A 25,677-nucleotide genomic window follows, 5' to 3' on the forward strand; every position below is an offset into this window, starting at 1 on the left:
AGGGTAGCAGTGTACCTCCTTGCCGCTCCAGTGCATGGTGGACCAGAAGTACCTGGAAGTGCCCAGTGAGCGTAACATGTGCGTAACATTCTGATCTGCCACGCACCAGGAAGTAAAGGAGGTATGCTGCTGCCCCATGGGATTGTTTTAAAGCACAGCACTGGCAGGGGAAATGTGGCAGTGGTGGGGGTAAGATCACCCTCCCCAGTCCTTAAAGCGACCCCCCACCTTCAAACCGCCAGACTTTTGAACCGCTTTGGTGGTCCGTAAAAGGGCCTCTGAACCGTTTTGTGCACATCCCTAGTCACCATATGCCTTCGGTGCAAGGCAAGCACAAACCTACTATGGAGGCTTCTTCTTTGACATCAAAGGCTGCCTTGTTGCCTAGTAAAAAACTACCTAAGCAGACAGGATAATCTTTGATGACTACTTCAACATCGACTTGGTGTAAAGCTACCAAACAAACAGAGACCACCTCAATATTGAAGTGACATTCAACATCAACATCAAAGACAGTGCATACGTCCTCTCATGTTCACTTGGATATTGAAAATGATCCAGAAATTGTTACTAACTTGACAGCTCAGGAGGAAGAACCATCTCACATCCTCCTTTCTTTACTTGACTCCACAGAAACAACACCTTCACATTTAAAGGCTTTTAAAGTCATGGGTTAGATGTAGATGATGACTCAGAGCCTCTTCCTGTACCAAAGATTCCGTCAGTGTCTCCTCTGAGACATTATTCACCCCAGGTTCACATTGGTGCTGCAGGTACTGCACAAAGTTATGTACCTTTCTGTGAGCCACAATATCCCTGCACTGTTCCATTCAGTGATGACACTCATGAGTGCCCAAATAAATGTCAAGGAAAGATTCAGAGGTCCAATAAGGAGCAGAAGTGCCAGACTTTACTATCTCTTGTATATGAATTGGAGGAGTTCAGAAAGTGGGAAGCTAGGAGAGCTCTTCAGCAAATCTTCAGTTCCATTGCCTGAGCAACAGGTACAACCCAATATCCAGCTGGCTACTACTCAGCCGCTGCTTTCTCGCCAGTACCTTCCATCATACAATCATTGGCATTAACTTTAGCTGACTTAATTCTACATTGAAAAGTGGCATAAAGTCCATCCAGATTTCCCCAAGATCTGTGGAGGAAGTACCTGAAACCAATTCAGTCTCTGTTCAGGCACATTTCTCTCTACAAGAGTCTGGACAGGAATCTTCCAAGGAAGATTGTGATTCCATGTCTGGCTCAGAGGTTGCTTCAATGGTTACTGAGCCACCATCAGAAACCTCTCCTGATGACTCAGTCCCAACTAAACCCTCATATTCACCAACTGAGGAATTAAAACCCTATCATGACTGTCTAACTGAGATGGCAGAGGTATTGGATTTAGAGTTGCAAAAACAGATAACTGAAATTGCAGACCTGGTATATCATTTCTTTACTGATTCCAAATCATCACATTCAGTAGCACTTCCAATGCTCCCAGTGATAGCTAATGCAGCTCAATTTTCTTTGGACATGGCAGTGACTGCCCCTACTTCTAAAAAGCTTGAAGGACTTGATTGCATGCAAGAAAGTGATAATACCTTCCTTATGAAGCATCCTTCACCCAACTCACTGATAATTGATTGTGCAACTTCCACCAAGTCTTCACGTCACCACTCTGCACCTGCAGACAGGGAAAGGCAAAAGGTGGGTGGTTTTGGCAGGAGAGTATGTATATTCTTCTACTTGTCTATCAATTAAAACGGCCAGTTATCTTGCTTGTATAGCTAAGTACCATCATATGCTTTGGGGAAGTGTTTCTACTGAGCTTGCTGATTTGCTTGATGATATACAACTTTAGATCAAGCGGGCATGTGCTAAGTCTGCCAGCTTAACAAAACATCAACTGAGTGCATTGAAACATCTGGCTGAGAATAAATCAAGATCTTTGGCAACAGGAATCTTGATTCGTCGCCACGCCTGGTTGTGCTCAGCAAACCTTCAGTTGAACATGAAGGATAAGATAGAACATTTGCCCTTTGACAGCAAGAGCCTTTTCTGCAAAATCACAGATGACACTATGGGGAAAATGAAAAAATCAAAGTACACTGCTAAAACCTTCATTTCAGGCACGCAATTGACTTACAGCCAGAGATACTGCAATTTTGGGAAATCAGGCCTGTCCTACAAGTTGTCCTGTCCTTCGGATAAAAGAGATTTCTGCAAGAAATACTATCAGGCATCAAGAAAAATTTACCAACCAAAGGGCAAGCAGCAGGTGTCCCATGGCAAGCCACAGGAAGCCAGTAAGCAGCATTTTTGATCCTCTATTTGCTCCACCAGCTCCAGGTCCCTTCACCTCCTTGAGTACCATCCAGCTGACTGGGTATGCACTTGCATGGCATGGTATAACATCAGATTCATGGGTGCAATGAATCATCACCATGGTTTATGCCATAGATTTCAAGTGCAGGCCATATTTCCAGGGAATAAAATATCCCGTCTTACTCAAGGAAGTGAAGGAACTGCTGGAAAAGGGAGCAATTTCCCATGTGAGGTGGAGGAGTCAGAAAAAGGGATTTTATTCCCATTACTTTCAAGTTCCCAAGAAAGATCAGGGTATGAGACCCATCATGGACTTTCAAATTGTGCACAAGTTTGATGTGAAAAAGTTCAGAATAATATCATTGCAAAAGATCCTGGTTCTTCTTTGCAAGGAAGAGTGGTTTGCAACTTTAGACTTAAGGGATGCTTATTTTCATGTCAGCATTCAGGCCAACCACAGAAAGTACCTGTGATTTACAGTAGGAAAAGTAATATACCAATACAATGAATTACCTTTTGGACTTGCAACTGCTCTGTAGGTATTTACAAAGTATATGGCTCCGATAATAGCGCATACGAGAACAGAGAGAGTCACCATCTTCCTGTACTTGGACAATTGGCTGATAACATCAAAAGCAGCAAATGCATTACATTCTCAGTCTGTGCTGAGTCTCCTAGAGTTTCTAGGAGTTAATTGGAAAAATGTTGAATTTGGAGCCAGTACAGAGAATCCAGTACATTGGCACAGTACAGTCATCCCTTGCCAACTGTGAGGCTTCCATTCCAGCAAAACTTCACCATTGGCAAATCTGTGGTTGGTGAGGCATTAAAGTATATGAGAAACGGGGGGTATGGGGAATTGTGGTCATGAAAAGACCGAAAAATGAAGAAAACAATGCTCAAAAATTGCCAAAACTCACATAAAATTGCCAGGAGTCAGTAAGAGGTGTGCACAGATTGAACCTCTGGACATTTTTTAACCCCCTCAAATTGCTAAAGAGTACTTTTGAAGCCCCTCTCATCAGGAAAAATTACCTTAAATCATGAGTAGTTGACAGGGTCAGCAAGAGGAATGAGTGGATTGAACCTCTGAACCCCCCCAAATCTCAAACACACGCCCCCAATCACAAAGGAATCTCGCCAAACCATCGATACTCAGGTCATGGTGAGCGAGACTGGTCACAATTTCCCAGTTGCAAATACTCAAAACTCTGATTGGGAAAACCACGATTGGATTGGTAAGGGATAACTGTATTGGCTGCTTAACTAAAAATAGCATACTTAAGAACATAAGAACAGCCCTGCTGGATCAAGCCCAAGGACCATCTAGTCCAGCATCCTGTTTCACACAGTGGCACACCAGTTGCCGTTGGAAGCCTACAGACAGGAGTTGAAAGCATGCCCTGTCTCCTGCTGTTACTCCCCTGCGACTGGTACTCAGAAGCATCCTGTCTTTGAGGCTGGAGGTGGCCTATAGCCCTCTGAGTAGTAGCCATTGATAGACCTATCTTCCATGAAGTTATCCAAACCCTTCTTAAAGCCATCCAGGTTGTTGGCTGTCACCAAATCTTGTGGCATCGAATTCCACAACTTGATTATGCGTTGTGTGAAAAAATGCTTCCATTTCTTGGTCCTAGATTTCCAGGCAATCAATTTTATGGGATGACCCCTGGTTCTAGTGTTATGTGAGAGGGAGAAATTTTTCTCTCTATCCATTTTCTCCACTCCATGCATGATCTTATAGACTTCGAACATGTCTCCCTGCAGTCATCTTTTTTCTAAACTAAAAAGCCCCAGGTGTTATAGCCTTGCCTCATAAGAAAGGTGCTCTAGGCCCTTGATCATCTTGGTTGCCCTCTTCTGCACCTTTTCCAGTTCTACAATGTCCTCTTTTAGATGTGGTGACCAGAATTGTGTGCAGTACTCCAGGTGTGGCTGCACCATAGTTTTGTATAAGGGCATTATAATATTAGAAGTTTTATTTTTAATCCCCTTCCTAATGATCCCTAGCATGGAATTGGCCTTTTTCACAGCACCCGCACATTGAGTCGACACTTTCAAAGAACTATCTACCACGACCCCAAGATCGCTCTCTTGGTCAGTCACTGACAGCTCAGATCCCATCAGCGTATACTTGAAGTTGGGGTTTTTTGTCCCAATGTGCATCACTTGACACTTGCCAACACTGAAGCGCATTTGCCATTTTGTCGTCCACTCCTCTAGTTTGGAGAGATCCTTTTGGAGCTCCTCACAATCTGTTTTGGATTTCACTACTCAAAAGAGTTTGGTATCATCTGTAAATTTGGCCACCTCACTGCTTACCCTTACTTCTAAATCATTTATGAATAAATTAAAAAGCAGAAGTCCCAGTACAGATCCCTGGGGGACCCCACTTCTTACTTCCCTCCATTGTGAGAACTCTCCATTTATCCCTACCCTCTGTTTCCTGTCCTTCAGCCAGTTAGCAATCCACATATGTACTTGTCCCCTTATCCCATAACAGCTAAGTTTCCTCAGGAGACTTTGATAAGGAACCTTGTCAAAAGCTTTTTGGAAGTCCAGGTATACTATGTCAACTGGATCTCCTTGAGCCACACACTTGTTGACATTCTCAAAGAACTCCAAAAGGTTTGTGAGGCAAGAATGACCTTTGCAGAAGCCATGCTGGTTCTCTCCCAGCAGGGCCTGTTCTTCTATGTGCTTTACAATTTTATCCTTGAGGATGCTTTCCATCAATTTGCCTGGAATGGACATTAAGCTTCCCGGCCTCTAATTTCCCAGATCGCCCCTGGATCCCTTTTTGAAAATCGGTGTTGCATTGGCTACTTTCCAATCCTCTGGTACAGAGCCTGATTGCAGGGATAAGTTATATATTTTAGCAAGGAGGTTGGCAATTTCTCATTTGAGTTCTTTGAGGACTCTTGGATGGATGCCATCCGGCCCTGGAGATTTGCTAGTTTTCAGTTTTTCCAGACAGTTTAGAACTTGTCTTGTCACTGCTATCTGACTCAGTTCTTTAGCCTCCATCCCTGAAAAGCCTGTTTAAGGAACAGATATATGCTCAGTTTCCTCTGCCGTGAAGACAGACACAAAGAACTCATTTAGCTTCTCTGCAACCTCCATATCCTCTTTAATAATCACTTTCACTCCCTCATTATCCAACAGTCCAACTGCCTCCCTGGTAGGTTTCCTGCATCTGATGTATTTAAACAAGTTTTTGTTATTCTCCTTGATACTTTTAGCTAAATGTTCCTCAGACTCTCTTTTCACCTCCTTATTGTCACCTTGCATTTCTTTTGCCAGAGTTTGTGTTCCTTTCTGTTCTCTTCATTTGGACAGGCCTTCCAATTTCGAAAGGAAATCTTCTCTTTTATGGCTTCCTTGACCGTACCTGTTAGCCATGCTGGCATCCTCCTGGACTTAGTGGTACCTTTCCTCCATTTGGTTATACAATCTAACTGGGTGTCTAGTATTGTGGTTTTGAGTAAACTCCATGCATCCTGGAGCGAAGTGACTCTCCTGATTTTCCCTTTCAGCTTTCTTTTCACCATTTGGGAGAAGTTTCCTCTTCTGAAATTCAAAGTGTCTGTGTTAGACTTCCTTGGTGATTCTCTCCCCACATGTATGCTGAATTTGATGGCACTATGGTCGTCAATGACACTGACATCCCACACCAGGTCCTGGGTTCCACTCAGGATTCAGTCCAAGGTCGCCTTCTCTCTGGTTGGTTCTAAAACCAACTGTTGTAGGGCACATTCATTCAGTGTATCTAGAAATTTGACCTCTCTGTCATACCTGACTTTGAATTTACCCATTCTATGTGTGGGTAATTGAAGCCACCCATTATTACTGCCCTGCCACTCCTTGAAGTCTCCCTGATTTCCTCCTGCAACTCCCACTCACTTTCAGTGTTTTGATCTGGAGGGTGATACCACATCCCCAATAGCATACTCTGGTCTATGATCACAATAAAGATAGAATTGGATTGGATCCCCAGTAGTACATTTCCTTTCAGGCCTTGTATTGTCACCCACAGGGTTTCTGTGGAGGACTCCGGTCCACCTAGGTTTTCTACCTTGTTAGATGCTATCCCTTCTTTAACATACAGTGCTACTCCACCTCCAAGGCGCCCCTCCCTGTCCTTTCTATAGAGTTTATATCCAGGGATAACAGTGTCCCACTGGTTCTCATTGTTCCATCATCTTTCTGTTATACCCACTATATCTATTTCTGTGTTTGCAACCAAACACTCCAGCTCACCCATCTTGGCTCAGAGGCTTCTGGCATTGGCATATGAGCACCTATATGCTTAGTCTCTTCCCTGGTGTCTGCTATCTTTCTTTTGACTCTTTGACCAGCTGGCACAGCCTCTTGTCTGCTCTTTATGTGTGGTTATGCTCTGTCCCCTTCTGTTTTATCTGAATCCTCTGCATCCTCGCACTTTAAGGTATGGCATTTGCTGAACTAGATACTGTCCAGCTCCTGTCAGCTATTCCCCAGGCATCAATTAAAAGCTGCTCTGCTAGCTTTTTTATTTTAAGCGCCAGCAGTCTGGTTCTATCTTGGTTCAATTGCATCCTATCCCTTTTGTACAGGCCTTGCTTGCCCCAAAATGTGTCCCAGTGCCTAACAAATCTAAACCCCTCCTCCCCGCACCAAAGTCTCATCCACACATTGAAACTCCTCAACTCCGCCTGTCTCACTGTACCTGTGCGTGGAACAGGTAGCATTTCTGAGAATGCTATCTTGGGGGTCCTGGACTTCAAAATGCTACCTATCCATCTAAATTTGGCTTCCAGGAGCTTCCAACTACATTTCCCCACATCATTGGTGCTGACGTTCACCACAACAGCTCCTCCCCAGCACTGCCTAAGAGCTTATCTAGACACTGCATGATGTCTGCAACCTACGCACCAGGCAGGCAAGTCACCGTGTGGTCAACATGCGGGTGAGAAACCCATCTCTCTATACCTCTAATGATTGAATCTCCCACTACAAGGAGCCCCCCCCCCCCAGGAGTATTCCCTGTGCAAGAGGATATGGGCTCATCATCCACCGAAAGGGTCCTTTCTAAAGGAGCGTTTCCCTCTTCCTCACACCGATGTCCTCCTTCCCTGAGACCTTCATTCTCCCTGAGAGCAGTGGGGCTATCAGCCCTGGAGTGGGATGCCTGTACCTGAAGGTCCCGTCTGCATGCCTCTGTCTCTCTGAGCTTTTCCAGAGCCACCACCTTGGTCTCGAGGGGACAAACTTGTTCCCTGAGAGCCAGGAGTTCCTTGCATGGAGCACACACCCATGACTTCTGCCCATGGAGCAAATAGTCATACATGCGACACTCTGTGCAATACACTGGGAAGTGTCCCCTCTGCTGGCTTTCTATCTTCATACTGGCTTTGTTGGCTGTTTACAGTATTTAGAGATAGTTTATTAGAAGGATAGGTCTCAGCTGTCAGCTATTTAACTGTCCAAACAGCCTTTCTTAGGAATATGAGGGAGGGATTTGTACTTACCCTCTCTTCTCCACCGGGCTCCTTGTAATCACAGAGGCTTGTTCCAGGCTCCCCCGCACTCTTCCCACTAAATTCCTGTAAAATTCCAATGCCCTCTCTACTTACCTGTAGAGAGGCAAGTGCTTATACAAGATCTAATATTCACCTTCTGGAATCATCCACTACAAACGGTCCATCAAGTACAGTGGTTACTAGGACTGATGCCATCGTGCACTACGACTGTGCTGAGTGGCCCTATCCACCCCCAGCACAGTACTTCCAGTGACTGTATTTGGTTTCTATCTTATGTTTCTTTTTAGAATGTGAGCCCTTTGGGGACAGGGTTCCATCTTATTTGTTTGTTATTTCTCTGTGTAAACCGCCCAGAGCCATTTTTGAAAGAGCGGTATAGAAATATAATTATTTCTTGTTTACACAGTCAGACAGGTGTTATTGACTGGTTTGTTTTATCCAGACATCGAGTCCTTCCCAAGGACCTGGGATGCCAGAATTTTATTGTCAATTGTTATAGATATCGTCGCAGAATATAGGCTGTTCCCAGTAAAGCTGCTTTTTGTAATTGGCTGATGGTGATTTCTGTGACCCCTATGGTGTTGAGGTGCTCTTCAAGTTGTTTTAGAATTGCACATAGGGTGCCAATTATCACTGGGATTATTTGGGTCTTTTTCTGCCACAGCCTTTCAATTTCAATTTGTAGATCTTTGTATTTGGTGATTTTTTCTATTTCTTTTTCTTCCATTCTGCTATCCCCTGGTATTGCTATGTCGATTATTTTGACTTGTTTTTCTTTCTTCTCAACTACAGTTATATCTGGTGTATTGTGTGGCAGATGTTTGTCTGTTTGAAGTCGGAAGTGCCATAATATTTTTACATCTTCATTTTCTTCAACTTTTTCAATTTTATGGTCCCACCAATGTTTGGCTACAGGTAGCTTGTATTTTTTGCAGATGTTCCAGTGTATCATCCCTGCTACCTTGTCATGCCTTTGTTTGTAGTCAGTCTGTGCGATCTTTTTACAACAGCTGATTAGGTGGTCCACGGTTTCATCTGCTTCTTTACAAAGGCGGCACTTGCTGTTTGTGGTGGATTTTTTGACTTTTGCTCTTATTGCATTTGTTCTTAGTGCCTGTTCTTGCACAGCCAGTATTAAACCCTCTGTTTGTTTCTTCAAGTTGCCATTCTTAAGCCATTGCCAGGTCTTGGTGATGTCTGATTTTCCACTTATATTGTGCAAATATTGACCATGCAGGGGCTTATTTTTCCATTTTTCTGCTCGGTTCTTGACTTGTTCTTTCTTGTAGGCCTGCTTTGTTTCATTGGTGTTGAATAGTTTCTCATTATTGACCATTTGAAGTTCATCTTCTTCACTGTCCTTGATATATTCTTCAAGGCCTCTTTTCTCCTCCTCTACTGTTTGATGGACTTGCAGCATTCCTCTTCCACCTGAGCTGCGAGGGAGGTATAGCCTATCGACATCACTGAGGGGGTGCAGAGCATGATTGATGGTCATGATTTTCCTGGTCTTATGATCTAGCATCTCTAGCTCTGCCTGGGTCCAGTCTATTATTCCTGCAGTGTATCTGATAACAGGTATACCCCAGGTGTTTATGACGTGTATGGTGTTCCCGCCATTGAGTTTGGACTTGAGGATTTTTCTAACTCTCCTGATGTATTCACTTCCAATTTTTCTTTTAACTTCAGTGTGCGCGATGTTATCAGCCTGGAGAATGCCCAAGTATTTGTAAGATTCTTTCTCTTCCAGGTTCTTGATCTTGCTTCCATTGGGCAGTTCTATTCCTTCTGTTTTTCTTATTTTCTCTCTGTTCATTATTAATGCAGCGCACTAGTCTAGTCCAAACTCCATTTCTATATCGCTACTGAATATACGGACAGTGTTTAGCAGTGATTCGATTTCTGACTGGGACTTTCCATACAACTTCAGATCGTCCATGTACAGCAGATGGTTGATTTTACTTGATGCTTTAGATGTTTGGTATCCGAGGTCTGTTTTGTTTAGTATTTGTGAAAGTGGGGTCATGGCGATTACAAACAACAGAGGGGATAGTGAGTCTCCTTGGAAAATGCCTCTTCTAATGCTAACCTGTCCAAGTGTCTCGCCATTGATCGTTAACTGTGTTCTCCACATGCTCATTGCTTTTTAAAATAAATATCTGAATGTTTTTTGCTGACACCAGTTGTTTCTAAACATTTTACTATCCATGTGTGAGGCAATGAATCGAAGGCTTTCTTGTAGTCAATCCATGCAACCCTTAGATTGGTTTTTCTTCTCTTGCAATTTTCTAAAATCATTTTGTCAATCAGCAGCTGGTCTTTTGTGCCTCTGGTGTTCGGGCAATTTCCTTTCTGTTTTACTGGAAGCTGTTTGTTAGTTAATAAGTGTTGCATCACTTCATCTGCTATTATTCCAGTTAATAATTTGAACATGGTTGGCAGGCAGGTTATCAGTCTATAATTACTTGGAACTACACCTTTTGCTGGGTCTTTCATGATGAGATGAGTTTTCCCAGTTGTTAGCCATTGTTCAATATTACCTCCTTGCAAAATGTGATTGAACTGTTTTGATAGTTGTTTATGAAAGCTTGTTAGGTGTTTAAGCCAAAAGCCATGCAGTTCATCGTCGCCTGGCGCAGTCCAATTTTTAATTTTCTTTGCTCTTTCACTTATTAATTCTGGTGTTATTATTAGATCTTGCATTTGTTGGTTACATTTTTTGACCTCTTTCATCCAGCCTGCTTTTTTATTATAATCTATTGGATTGTCCCATAATTTCCCCCAGAATTGCACTGTTTCTTCTTTATTTGGTGTTTCTAGCTTTCTTGCAGTTTCTCCTTCTATGCTTTGGTAGAAACGTCTCTGATTCGACTGGAATTGGAGATTCAGCCTGTGTTGTGTAGTTCTGGCTTCATATCTGCTAATCTTCTTTGACACTGCTGTTATTTGCTGCTTTATTTTTTCCAGGACTTCTCTAATTTTCCTTGAATCTAGGTGGTATTTTTGGATCAGATACTGTTTGATGTTTTCATTCTTCAGCTTCTTGTCTTTCATATCTTTCAATTTACTAGCATCTGATCTAAGCCTGGAGATTTTATTTTCTAATCTAATCTTCCATTTAGGTGATGTACTACTTTCTTTTTTGACAGGTCCATTGATCTTATATCCGAGCTCTTGTGTTGTTATTGTTGCTGCACTGTACATTAGTTGGTTTGTTTCTTGCCAATTATTGGTTGTTATTTCTGCAAGTGCAGCATTAACATCTTTTAATACCTGAGCAAGTTGTTTTTTGGCAACTGTTTTTAGAGCTGGAAGTCGAACCCAGGTGGTTGTTTGGTTCATGTGCTCAGTTATTTTTTGCTTTAGTTCTTGTTGCTTTTCTGTTAAATGGCATTCGGGTTTTTTGAGGTGAAGGCAAAGGGGAGGTTGCCTGGTTTTTATTTTGGAACAGTTCAGCAACAGTGGCATCCTCTATTTCCAACACCTCCTCCACCTGTGCCTGAGCAACTGCTTCAGTTGGTGGTAATTCTTCTTCCATGTCTTGAGCCTGTGTTGCTCTTTGCAGTTCTTCCAGCTCAACTCCTGTGAATACTTTATTTCTTTTTATGAATCTTCTCTGGTCTGCTAGCCTTTGTTCTGTTATTTCTGTATCTGGATGCTTCTCTTTGGTACATTCTTTTTAAATAACCTCTTCTAGTTGGACTAGACTTGTAATAGCCGATCATTATTTCCTTGTTGGCATTTTTCATATATTTTTTCGGTTAAGTGACGTTTCTTCCACTAACTTTGCTGTCTTCAGCCCTGGTTGCTCAACTGAAGATCCTGAGTCCTGTTGCCCACTTGCCACCAGATGTCCAGGGACTATAGCACCTGTCGCGGTCCTTGTTGACCCGGGCGATGACTGATCCGGTATAGATTTATTAAAGTTACGTCTCACCATATTGTTGATGGGAGAGGCACTCTTTGTCTGGCTCCTCTGGTGAGACCTGTCCAGTATGGTTGGACCTCTGGCATAGCTCTCACCTTCCTCAGAGAACGCAAGCCCCACAACCACGCCAAGGTAGTGCCTCACTGGGGGCACTTATTCTTATTCTTATTTTATTATAATTCAAAGTTGCGAATGCAACCACTGCAAATATGGTTCCTCACAGTGTTCTGCCCAAATGTGGACAGTCAGCAGAAAGTTTTCAATGTCCCGCTTTACGTACTTCATTCCCTATGGTGATGGACAATCAAAAGCAATTTGTTGGTGGGAGTTTCCTTTGAGACACCACAACCCACCATAACCGTGACAACAGATGCATTACTTTTAGAATGGTTGCATTACTTTTAGGATCGTTAGTAGTACAGTGCTGTACTACTTAGAAGGACAAAAATGTTTCACAAGACTAATTCTTTATTTGTGGCATATAAAGGGAAGCATATGGGACAACCTATTCCCCATCAGCATATGCCACACTGGTCAGTGGAACTCAATCTCCTCACCTATGAACTTCAGGAACTAAATCCACCTTGACCTGTGAGAGCTCATACAACAAGAGTGTACACATTCTCAGTTACATATCTGTCAGGAATAAGGATGCAGGACATATGTCAAATGGCAATCTGGTCATCCAACCTACCCTTTGTAAGGCACTACCTGCTGGATGTGTGAATGGCTGCTACAGTGAACTTTGGAAGAAGTGTTCTTAAGAGGGTTCTGCAGTAGCTTACTGCACCCTCCATCCTGGGTAAGCTTATCACTCACCCAATATTATGTATACCATGTGGATCACTTGTAATAACAGGTTGCTTACCTGTAACTATTGAGCTTTAAGTGATCTGCAGTTATTAATAAGACCTACCCGTCTTCCCTGCTGCAGTAAGCTATTCTTTTGTACTGACCTAAAGTGTCTTTTAATGCTGTCATTCCAAGTTACAGGATGATCGTCTCACGTGGCAATCTTCCAGGAACCAGCGGGATTGGCGCTCTAACCACCAAACCAATAGTCATGCTGCCAGGTGACGCAGTTAGAGTGCACAGGAAGCTATGTAGTTCTATTCTGTGAAGTCCCGTGCAGGTGCAGTACCCACTATTATGAATACCTGCAGATCACTTAAAGATCAGTAGTTACAGGTAGCAAACTGCTTTTTGTCCAGATCTGTGTGTTGAGCATAACATTTGAATAGGGCAAATAAGTCCTACGCTGTCCCTTGTCCTATAAGAACAGACTAGGGAGCGTCTCTCAGTCCGGAGTCTCACTGGAGAAGGAAAATAATCAGGGCTCTCCCATCATTATTTTGCTCTTAGGTGACTGGGCTCACTGGAATAAAAAAGTTCAGGAATATGTTTATCCAACAGACAGTGTTCCTGAGTATTCATCTATTCTGGTTCCAAATGTTGACAATGTCAGAACACAGTTTTTGATGGATACCATAGCAAAACAACACAAAGTAAGTACAGCAAAGCGAGTGTAAGAAATGTCTTTCATGTCAGTGTACCTTAAGCTGCCCTATTATTTATCTCTCTTTGAAAAGAAAGAATTAACACCACCCAAGCACCACCACCACAAACTATTCTGGAAGGACCTAATCCATTCCCATCCCACTTCTTTTCTGGTGTAATATGAAATGAGATCATGCCTGAAGAATATGGAGAGACTGGTGTAATATGAAATGAGATCATGTCACTTCTTTTTCTCTCCCATGCCATGTACTGTTTTAGACATGATCTATAGAACATCTGACTCTGTTCATTTAAAGGCTCAGTTTCTGAGTTTTTACAGTGCCTTGGGAGGTTAATTGATTCAATGTGGATTTAACCAAAGAGAAAATCTACTTCAGCATCTAGAACTCTCAACTAAAAATGCCTGAATCCAATCCTCACTATGTGATGATCTGGTAATTATCAAATTATTAAATAGGGGTGGGAAACTATAAAAAGAAACAACACAATAAAAGAATAACTAAGAAATGCCCTTCTTAGTTCATTTCTTTTCTTTTCCTTCCTAACCAACATGAACTAAAAGTTTTGCCATGGAGATTTTGGCAGAGGCTGAAACCTTAATAGTATTCGAAAGCATATACAGGAAGTACCCTACTTACAAAAGTGTTGTGCTCCAGCTGTTTGTTTGTGGTTGTGCTCCAGCTGTAAGTCAGGTGTTCATAACTCAGAACACATATAGTTTCCAAGGGTTATGACTTGTTTATATGTGCAGGTTGGTGTTTGTAAGTTGGGGACTTCCTTAATGTAATATCATTATACTTAATTCTCTTAGCCAGCCACCAACCATGTGTAGGGATGTGGCAAGGCTATGCGTGCCGGCAGGGGAGGCGCCTGATTGGTTGGGCGCCGGTTGGCTGCTGTTGGCAGCGAGGAGAAGCAGGCAAGGTGGCAATGGGCCGAGCCACGTTAGGGAGGTGGCGGTGGGCCCGGCCTCAGGGGTTGGGAGATGGCAGGTAGGTGGCGGCGGCTGCCCCGGCTGCGGGGGTGAGGGCGGGGAGATGGTGGCGGCAGGGAGGTGGCGGTGGGGGCGGGCCCGGCCACGGTGAGGAAGCAGAAGCAGTGAGGAGGAGGCAGCAGCAGGCCGGCCACCAGGGTGAGGAGGCGGCGGCAGAAGGGGAGGGATGGGCCAGCTTGAAAGCCAGCCAGAAATGGGGTGGGGGAGAGTGGGCCAGGCCGGCGTCAGAGACTCCCGGGGGAAGAGGGCACAGACGTTCTGCGCCGGGTCTGCTAGTGTTATGGAATTTTGGTTGTAAGTACGGGGGTTTGCAAGTTGGGGGTTTGTCAGGAAGTAAACCAGCATAAGCACATGTACAGCTTGAAATAGCTTTGCTATGCAGCAGGACTGTGAAATGTATTATTTGTAATAATAATCATAAGAAATGTTTCAGGCGGTGTTGCTTATTGGAGAACAAGGAACTGCAAAGACTGTGATGATTAAAGGTTATTTAAAAAAATATGATCCTGAAGAGCAATTATCAAAAAGTTTAAACTTTTCCTCAGCAACAGAACCTGGAATGTTTCAGGTACATTCTAGATGTTATAAGCCATTCTATATGATTTTGCTTGCACAAATATTAAAAATGTTTCAGAATAAGCATAAACATTTGTTTTGTTCTTAAAGTTTGTTTTCTGTTAATACTAAGTTCCAACTCATACTCATTTTACTAAATTAATTGAGGGCTTCTGAGGTTTTTTTAATCCCCATTTGTTTACTTAGATTAGGAGAAAGTACACACAATATTAATACAACAGTTTTTAAACAAGGATTTCAAAGCTTAATTTGTCTTTTACATATATATTTTTCCTTGTCTTTTGTTTAACTGTAAAGAGGACAATAGAAAGTTACGTGGACAAACGGATGGGCAGTACATATGGACCTCCAGGAGGCAGAAAAATGACTATATTCATTGATGATATTAATATGCCGATTATTAATGAATGGGGAGATCAGGTAGAGTTTTAAAATTTGTACATAGTAATACTTGTAATGATTAATTCCATGTTTTATTTTTTTTTAAATGCACATTATTGGGGAGACTTTTTTTCCTTCTATGTTGAAAATATCTACTTTTGTTAATACCTGAATACCTTCATTATTAGCAACACAATCCTGTGGGCTGCTTTAGCAAGAAAAAAAATAGAGTTAGGCAAGAGCACTGCAGCAATGTTGTGTGTAGATTATGATGTTGTACAGTGCAGGAAAATGCTGAGATTATTAGTTACATCATTATTGGTGCTCACAGCCAGACTGCTGAAGTGAGGGTCCAGCAGGAGCCACATCCTCACAGCTGGAGGCTACTCCTAACACAACCAGAGGCTTCCCTATATCTGCAGTGCATGCATGGGGCTGGGAAAATAGTTTTGATTTATCTTCTCTGTGTCTGGAAATGCTCTGTGCTTAAAAAAAAAAGTTGTTGAGGGCTGTATGACTCTCAGGGACATATATTTGGAAGGCACAGAATACCTCTGGAAGCAGTGAAAATCCCCTTCCCACCTGCACAGTGGAAGTGAGGAAGCCTCTGGCTTCAAGTAAGCCCACTACATCCTTGCTTCTTTAGTTAGGATGTCAGCAAATATTTTTTATTAGATGTTTAGACCATTTGGTACTCAAAGTATTGTGCAAACGCTGGTTTTTGGGTTTTGGGGTTTTTTTTTAAAACAAGATAAAATACAGCATATAATAAGAACAGGTCATAGCAGCAGGGAAAGCAACAATAAAGATTCTCTGATTAGAGTATGTTCTGTGGGTGGGGACTCCTGTCATCTCCCAATTGTCATGGGTGGACCACCACCTGCTTAAGCTAAGACTTGCAACCACAATCCACCTCTGAAGGGATGAAGGACTCTTTAGGGTGGTCCACCCAAGATGGTTATTGGATCCAATTGGATTCCAAGAAGGCTTGTAAGGGTTTTGAGTTGGCTCTACTGATGATTCTGTTGATGCTCTGGTGCAAATTTGACAGGTTACAACATAGAGCACATTTGAAGATCTTTGCTCTAGCAGTATGTGCAGCAAAGAAGCAATTCTTTTCTACCCTCATTGCATCCACAAGTTCACATCCAGTGGAGTTGTTTAGGGTTGTGAGAGGGTTAATATGAGCATCTCATCCTTGAATCTAAATTTAGAACCTTAGGTTACCCACTGTGATGCTTTTTTCGCGGACAAAATCTCTCTTATGCAGGCCAAACTGGATTCCACAGTTTGAGCAATCTGTTATGGAGGTATCCAGCAACTCCTCTTATGTGGTCATACCGGATCACTTTCATTTTGTGACTCCTGAGGATGTGGACAAGCTGTGTCAGACGGTACATCCAACCACCTGCTCTCTTGACCCTTGCCCAACTTATTATTTTATCTAACACATTGTCAGTCAGGGTCTGGTAAACATCATAAATGCATCTCTGAGGAAGGGTAGGAGGCCTCCTTGTCTATCATTAGACCATACTTGGAAAAAACCTACATTGGACCCTTCAGAGTTAGGCAGATATTGGCCTGTCTCTAATCTCCCCTGGTTGGCAACGTGATTGAGAGGGTGGTGGTCTCTCAGCTCCAGACAGTACTGGAGGGAACTGATTATCTAGACCCATTTCAAACTGGCTTTTGGGCAGCCTATGGGGTGGAGACTGCCTTGGTCAGCTTGAGAGATGATCTCAAATTGGCAGTTGACAGAGGAAGTGTGACTCTGCTTATCCTTTTGGATCTCTTGGTGGCTTTCAGTACCCTTGACCATGGTATCCTTCTGGGTCGCTTCTGGGAAGTGGCTCTGTTCTACAGTGGTTCTGTTCCTAACCCTTGGGTAGATTCCAGATCGTGTCAGTTGGAAATCGTTGCTTTGTTTATATTTATACTTATTGTGAACCATGCAGATAGGCAAGCAGGAAGTCAATATTTACTTATGTGTAGAATTAGATAAATGAATGTAATTTGAATGTAAAAGCCAATAAAAATTTAAAATGCAAAAAAAGAAGAAAATTGTTGCTTTTCAAAGAGAGAATTACTGTATGGAGTTCCACAAGGCTCCATACTGTCTCCAATGCTCTTTTAATATCTACATGAAACCGCTGGGAGAAATCATCAGGAGATATGGTGCAGAGTGTTATCAATATGCTGATGACATATCTATTTTCCCCTATGAACTTTATTGGGAAATAGCATAACTTCCCTAAATGCCTGCCTGGATGTGCCAGTGGGCTGGATGAGGATAACAAACTGAAGTTGAATCCAAATAAAACAGAGGTACTGATTCAGGGTGGGGGTGGGGGTGGGGGGTCAAGACCTGAGAAGTGGTTTAGATCTGCCTGTTCTTGGTGGGGTTATACTCCCCCGAACGATCATGTACATAGTTCAGGAGTGCTCCTGGATCCAAAACTCTCTGGTTTCTCAGGTTGAGGCAACAGCCAGGAGAACATTTTTATCAGCTTTGGCTGATGTGTCAGCAGTTTGGCCCATTTCTGGAGGTAAATGATCTTAAAACCATGGCCTCCAGAATTGACTACTGTCAGTCACTCCTACATGGTGCTGCCTTTGTACATAGTTCGGAAACTACAACTGGTACAGAATGTGGTAGCCAGGTTGGTCTCCAGAGCAACACAAAGCGACCATATAACACTAATTCTGCACTGGCTGCCAGTATGTTTCTGAGAAAAATACAAAGTGTTGGTCGTTACCTATAAAACCCACATGGCTTAGGTCCAGGTTATTTAAGGGACCACCTTCTTTGTCATGAACCCTACCACCTATTAAAATCATCTGGGGAGGTCCGATTACACTTGCCACCAGCTCACCTGGAGGCAAATCTTCTCTGTGGCTGCCCCAGGGCTTTGGAATGCACTCCCTGTCAAAATAAGATGTTCTCCATCTCTGATTGCTTTTAAAAAGTCCCTTAGGGCATACCTGTTTTCTCAGGCTTTTAATTAATATTAATTTTAAACATTTAATTGTTTTTATCCTGTGAAATTATTTTAATTGTTTCACTCTGTGAATGGTTCTTAATTGTTTTTATCCTGTTAATATGTTTTTAAATATATATATTGTAACTTGGATTGTGTACACTGCCTAGAGATGTATATATCAGTTGGCAGATAGACAGATAGATAAAACAACCCAACCACCACCAAATGCATGGCCAAAAAACCCCAAAAACCCACCGTTTTTATTTGGTGGTAGTAAAAAAAATGATAGTGGGGGCCTGATGGGCCTCCTGGGTTGCAATTGGTATAGCAACTCTGGAATGTTTAACACATGTCTAAATTGGGACATATGTCTGTGGTGAAGTCAAGAACTAGGCCATGTACCAGTGCTGTCCAGCATCTCAAGCTCTTTCTTTGCTCCATCAAAGACACTAGAAACTGTCTTTCTTCTCATTCAGTTCTGTAAGCATATCATTTTTACGGCAGGATGTCAAATAGGGCTTTAAGATCTTTGTTTTTATCTTGAAATATGACTTGGCCTGATCCAGAATATAGATATTTTGGCAGAAATCCTATTTATTTCAGTAGGACATAAGCATGGATATAGTTGGCATAACGTATTCTATACTGGATTTTGTCTGTCAAGGGCGGGGGGGGAGATATAAATATGTTTGGCTGAATTAGAAAGTTTCTACCTTTACTGTTTTCATTCCAGTTGGATGGTTAATGGTTCTTCTACAAATTGTGCAGGTGACAAATGAAATAGTGCGTCAGATGATGGAAATGGAAGGAATGTATAGCTTGGATAAGCCTGGAGACTTTACTACAATTGTTGATGTGCAGTTAATAGCAGCGATGATTCACCCAGGAGGAGGCCGGAATGATATCCCACAGCGCTTAAAAAGGCAGTTTACTGTGTTTAACTGCACTTTGCCAACCAATACATCTATAGACAAAATTTTTGGTATTTTTTTTTAATTTAATGCTTTTTTGACATTTTTTATTTTACAGTGTCTTTCCCAGTTCCACACCCCACCCCCAAGCCCAGCCTTCCTTTACCCTTTCAGCACTGGTTGCGGGGAGATGAGAAAAGAAAGGAGAGATGGAAAGAGCAAGAGGGAGAAAGAAAGCAGAAGGTGGCGGGGGGAGGGAAGAGGAGAAGGGATACTCACCATTGCACATTGGTGTGGGTAGATCAGAGGGGTTTCTATTCTGAGAATAGATCAAGGAAGTTGTCCCAGATTTCTGACCATTTATCCAATTTATTTACTTTTAAGAGGGCCCATTTTTCATGTGCCGCTAGCTCAAGGAGGTCCTGCACACAATCCTCAGTCCTAGGGGGATTGGGAGATTTCTACTGCCTCCGTATTAACCTTTTGGCTACCAGCAAATCTATGGAGGAAATTATTGGTATTAAAACTTTTCCTGTAATTTTAAAATCATGTTAAAATCACCATAGATTTCATCTCGATGAATTTTTTTTAAAAAAATCCTTTCCCTCTTTATTCATAAGATATCTAGAGCTGTGTGTGTAAAACTGGCATAAGGAGTATAACTCTGTGTTTCTTTTAGAAATTTTTAGTTTCCCTCTTTATACCAGGATGAAGCATAAATATAGTTCATTAAACTAAATATTTTTCCAGTAATACAACAAATTTTAAATCATTTTTAAATCTGCAAAAAACTGGCTGCCAATCACGGAAGCACCCTCTATCATGCTTATACTGATTGCCTCTTCAGACAACTGTGGTAACTGTGAGCACCCACGGAAGAGGAAGTTTTGGGCGAGACCTGAACTTCCTTTTGGAGAACCTCCTTTTGGATCCTTACTCCATAAGGATAAACTCTTAATGCCCAATAATTCCTATTGATCACTAGGGACACTGGGGATAGAGGCAAAGAATATAGGACTGCCCCCTTGTTCTCTCCTCTCTCTTGTATCACTGCTGATTGGTAGGCTCTTAAGTCACTCCCTTCTTTGTTCTCTCTGTTTTTTATCTTCTGCTTTCCGCTATGAGGTAGCTAGTCGAGGGTACAGGCTTTTCTATTTAAGTTTGCAACTTCTTCTAATAAACCATTACTTGTTTTTGACTTTGAGCAATTGTCTCCAGATCTCCTCTAAGCTCTGTACTCACCAAACTGGGTATCTTTGCTAAATAAGGGGTTGATTCAAATTCTCCCCTGCACTTTCACCCACTTTTGACAGCTATATACAAGCACAGCTTTTTATATAATGCTTGAATAAGGTTTTTTCTTGTGTATGAAATTATCGTATTACTTGTTTTTTAAGCCCATTGCTCTGTATCCTTATGCTGAGACGATATCTTCCTGTTCTTCTGTATTTCTAGTCAGATCAGCTCAAGTCCCATGCAACAGTAAAAGAGATTTGTGAAAATGAAGGAAAAATAAAAACAAAAACTTCCCACACTTACTGCAAGAAACTGATCCAATATAAAATATTTGCCCTTATCTTTTTTATGTCCCATCAAAATTATTACAATAATTTGTCTAAAGTTAAATACTATTGTGCATCCATGCTGGAGCTGTATGTTTAGAGTTCAAGCTTTCCTTCTTAAATACAATAAAACAGGCAATCTGGATATCAATCTGGATACTGGAGTGACTCACTTGGTGGGGCTTCCTCATTAAGACTTCCACTCGTGTCTCCTGCAGCTTCTAACAAGAGGCAGTGGGGGCAGTGGCAAATAATATATACACCTTCTTCAAGTCCTCAGGTGTTCCACTTGCCACTTTGCTATTTGATCTCCAGGCCATAGTAGTAGGGATGTGCGAACCGGTTCGGATCCGAACCGGTTCGGGTCCGAACCGGTTCCGGTTCGGAGGTTCGGATCGAACCGAACCACCCCTGGTTCGGTTCGAATCCGAACCGAACTGGGGGTGGTTCGTTTCGAACCGGTTCGGACCGGTTCGGATCGGTTCGGAAAGCTGAAAATTGGTCAGATAGTAGCTGGCACCCAGGGGTACCTGTCACCCAAACCCCAAAGCAATCGGACACTCGTACGATTTTTTATGAATTTTTGAAAAATATTTTTATTTTTCTCTCATAGGATATAATGGGACCCGAACCAGGCCATTATTTCTTATTGTGGAGCACTCATGGGTGCCAACAACCATGCAAACCCTGAAGCAATCAGACACCCCTATGATTTTTTATGAATATTTGAAATATTTTTAATTATTTTTCTCATTGAGTATAATGGAACCCGAACCAGTCCATATCCCCTGTTGTGGAGGACCTAGGAGCACAAAAGCAGGGTGGGTGGTAGACAGGCATGGGTGCCTACCACCCAAAAAATCTCAAGGCAATTGGACACTCCTCTGATTATTGGTGAATTGTTAAGTGTTTTTGAATTCCTCATAGAGAATAATTAGGATTGCAGCAAATGTATAGCTTCACGTCGGGGGGAAAGGGTTGTCGTAGAGTGCAGTGTGGTGGGTGGTAGTTCCTAGGGTGGGCAAGGAAGCTATCAGAATTATTTGAAAGGAATTGGGCAAAGAGGTGATTTTTAAGTGATTTTTGAAGTTTACGCGTCTTTAAGGTTTTTCCTCATAATAAGTTATAATGGAGCTTTCAGCAGCCCTATAAGTGCACATGGGGGTGCTGGGGTGGCCCAGAGCAAGTGGTGGTGTAGTGCACATAGGGTGCCAACCACCCCCATGGGTTTCTAACCCATGGGGTACAGGGATCTCTGGTAGGGGCACCCCCATGGGTACAGGGTTCTCTTGTTTCTGAGGTATTGAGTGTGGATTCTATGATAGCAAATGAGATTTTCAATGAGACACCATCAATCCACTCGAATATGCTATCATAGAATCCACACTCCGCCTCCTGCTTCTTCTCTGTGTGTGTGCTTAGTAGGGGTGTGCAATTTGGGATTTCGGGTGATTTGGCTCGGACCCGAACCGAATCACCCCTGTTCTGTTTTGTGCCCGAATCTGGGTCACCTGAATCACCCTTGATTTGGTTCGGATTCGGATTTAATCCGAATCTGAATCCGAATCGATTCGGGGGGGTAAAAAGGGGCCCAGGGGCAAAATTTTGGGGTGGGGTGGAAGTGCCCAATGGGTAGAGTCTACCACCCCAATTTCAGGGGGATTGGGCAAAGGGCTGATTTTTGGTGAATTTTTAAAGTTTTAGTGACTTTGGGGCAGTTTGGGGGCATAGCATGGGATCTGGGCAAAAGGAGTGGGGTGGGGTGGTAGTGCCTAATGGGTGCAGGCTACCACCCCAATTTCAGGGGGATTGGGCAAAGGGCTGATTTTTGGTAAATTTCTGAAAATTTCATATCTTTGGGGCATATTGGGGCATATTCGGGCAGAAAGTGGGGCCTGGGGCAGAATAGTGGGGTGTGATGGTAGTGCCTAATGGGTGGAGGCTACCACCCCAATTTCAGGGGGTTTGGACAAAGGGGTGATTTTTTTAGAATTTTTGAAGTTTTAGTGACTTTGGGGCAGTTTGGGGGCAGAAAGTGGATCTGCCCCAAAATAGTGGGGTGGGGTGGTAGTGCCTCATGGGTGGAGGCTACCACACCAATTTCAGGGGGATTGGGTAGAGGGCTGATTTTTTGAGAATTTTTGAAGTTTGGGTGTCTTTGGGGCAGATTGGGGGCAGAAAGTGGATCTGCCCCAAAGGAGTGGGGTGGGCTGGTAGATAGTGCCTAATGGGTGAAGGCTACCACCCATCCCCAATTTAAGAGTGATTGGGCAGAGGGGTGAATTATGGTGAATTTATTTGTATGAGGTTTGTCTTCATAAGGTGAAGTGTGCTAAATTGATTACTTCCTCATATTATTCATAGTAAAGGAAAGTGTGAAAAAGTGAAAGTGGGGTCATGAGAGTTGTTTAATTGAAAAATATCTCATTTGCTATGATAGAATGAGAATTCACACCTTTTCTATTCACCATAATTCACCCCTCTGCCCAATCACTCTTAAATTGGGGATGGGTGGTAGCCTCCACCCATTAGGCACTATCTACCAGCCCACCCCACTCCTTTGGGGCAGATCCACTTTCTGCCCCCAATCTGCCCCAAAGACACCCAAACTTCAAAAATTCTCAAAAAATCAGCCCTCTGCCCAATCCCCCTGAAATGGGGGTGGTAGCCTCCACCCATGAGGCACTACCACCCCACCCCACTATTTTGGGGCAGATCCACTTTCTGCCCCCAAACTGCCCCAAAGTCACTAAAACTTCAAAAATTCTCAAAAAATCACCCCTTTGTCCAAACCCCCTGAAATTGGGGTGGTAGCCTCCAACCATTAGGCACTACCACCACACCCCACTATTCTGCCCCAGGCCCCACTTTCTGCCCCAATATGCCCCAATCTGCCCCAAAGACATGAAATTTTCAGAAATTTACCAAAAATCAGCCCTTTGCCCAATCCCCCTGAAATTGGTGTGGTAGCCTGCACCCATTAGGCACTACCACTCCACCCCACTCCTTTTGCCCAGATCCCATGCTATGCCCCCAAACTGCCCCAAAGTCACTAAAACTTTAAAAAATCGCCAAAAATCAGAGGAAGGTCCAATCGACTTGAAATTTGGGTGGCAGGTAGAACTCAAGGTCCCCTTTCAAACCAGCTATTTTTTGAGATCCGAACCGGTTCGGTTCGGATCCGAACCGGTTCGGATCCAAACCGAACCGGGGGGGTGGTTCGGCAAAACCAAAACCGAACCACCCTGGTCCGGTTCGGACCCGGTTCGGATCCGAACCGAACCGGGAGAACCGGTTTTATGCACATCCCTACATAGTAGGTCTCAGAGGAAAATACATTGGCCTGGAAAGCAGACAGATGTTAATCCCTCACAGGGCAGGGCCTCTTCGCCTGGGCTGTTGTTGCTGTGCCTATATCATTTTGGGATCTTTTTAAGCTTAACAGTCTCCTGCTCTTTTTCAGGAATAATTGGCTGTGGATATTTCCATCACTGTAGAAATTTCAAGCCTGAAGTGTGTGATATGATAATGAAATTAGTATCAGCAGGCAGAATACTGTGGCAATGGACTAAGGTACAGAATATGCAAACAGTTAGTCATTTAATCTCTGTTTAGAGGGACAACAGAAGTTTGAAATATGCTTTTTATGTACCTAATGGAATGTGTAGGATATATAGATCTTTCACATATGTCTAATCTGAAGGAAGGAAGGTAGCTGGGTCTGCAATTACTTATTCCTAGGAGGCAGTGGAGGGAAGAAGAGAAGGAATGGAGGGAAGCAAGCAGTGGGATCCCCCAGGGATCTGTATTGGGACCAGTGTTCTTTAACTTATCCTCTCTAATAAAACGCTTGGTGTCCGTCCGTGGACGGACACCAAGCGTGTGTCCGTGCACGGACAAGCGTGTGTCCGTGCAAAGCGCAGGCGCAGAACAGGGCAAGGGAGACACGCTCGCTGGTACCCGGGAGCCATCTTGGGCGGCCAGAAGGGGCCGCCCCGAAGAAGCCGGGTAAGCGGCGCCAGCAAACACTGGCCGCCGCCGCCTTGCCCAGAGGACACCCGCGGCAACAAGGGAGAGGCCCCAGGGAGTGGAGGACCTGGCCGGAGCTGCGGGCGGCTGCGGCGGGCCCGCTGGAGCCGCAGAGGCGGTGGGTGGCGGGCCCGCCAGAGCCCTGGGTGGCCGCCCCGGCCGGAGACACGGGCCGCGGTGGGTGGCGGGAGGGGGAATGGCGGCGGAGGCCCAGACCGCCGCAGGGAGACGGAGGCCGGGTCCGGGGGCCGAGCGAAGGCCGAAGAAAACAGAAAGCAAAAATACAGCCTCCGCCGCTGCCTCCGAAGTCCCACCCTCCTTCCCTCCCAGCTTCCGAAACCACCTTACCCTGTCCCGTTACAGTTGAGCAAAGAAAGTCCTAAATTGAGGAGGGAGAGAGGAGCTCTCAAGCAGTGCTCCTCCCTCTTCAAAGGCTCTGCCCGAACTGGCGCTTGGGGCCGAAAGGACGCAAGAGGCGTCCTTTCAGTCCCAAGCGCCAGTTCGGGCAGAGCCTTTGCAGAGGGAGGAGCACTGCTTGAGAGCTCCTCTCTCCCTCCTCAATTTAGGACTTTCTTTGCTCAACTGTAACGGGACAGGGTAAGGTGGTTTCAGAAGCTGGGAGGGTGGGACTTCGGAGGCAGCGGCGGAGGCTGCATTTAAAAAACAAACAAACAGTAAAGGGGAGAGGAAAAGGCTAGCGCCCGTTATTATAACGGGCTTCAGAACACTAGTTCATAAATGATCTAGAAGTTGAGGTAAGCAGCAAAATGGCCAAATTTGCAGATGACACTAAACTATTTAGGTTAGTGAAATCCACAACAGATTGCGAGGAGCTCCAAAATGTACTCTCCAAACTGGGAGAGTGTACAACAAAATGGCGGTTTAGTATAAGAAAGCAAAAAGTGATGCATACTCAGGCAAAAAACCCCAACTTCACATATACACTGTTGTGGACT

At 43.6% G+C, this 25,677-nt stretch overlaps 1 protein-coding gene across 2 annotated transcripts in view; it reads left to right on the top strand.

Annotated features, from left to right (window-relative positions):
* Positions 1 to 25,677, top strand: part of DNAH8 (dynein axonemal heavy chain 8) — a 390,116-nt gene that overhangs the window by 228,550 nt on the left and 135,889 nt on the right. For both annotated transcript variants that reach the window (XM_053305243.1, XM_053305251.1), the window contains 5 exons: positions 13,132 to 13,274; positions 14,715 to 14,849; positions 15,155 to 15,277; positions 18,988 to 19,201; positions 24,156 to 24,265. In XM_053305243.1, the coding sequence (XP_053161218.1) occupies positions 13,132 to 13,274; positions 14,715 to 14,849; positions 15,155 to 15,277; positions 18,988 to 19,201; positions 24,156 to 24,265 (725 nt within the window). The remainder of the gene's footprint in view (positions 1 to 13,131; positions 13,275 to 14,714; positions 14,850 to 15,154; positions 15,278 to 18,987; positions 19,202 to 24,155; positions 24,266 to 25,677) is intronic.

The sequence above is a fragment of the Hemicordylus capensis genome, chromosome 1, assembly GCF_027244095.1.
Source record: "Hemicordylus capensis ecotype Gifberg chromosome 1, rHemCap1.1.pri, whole genome shotgun sequence".
Classification (NCBI taxonomy): Eukaryota; Metazoa; Chordata; class Lepidosauria; order Squamata; family Cordylidae; genus Hemicordylus; species Hemicordylus capensis.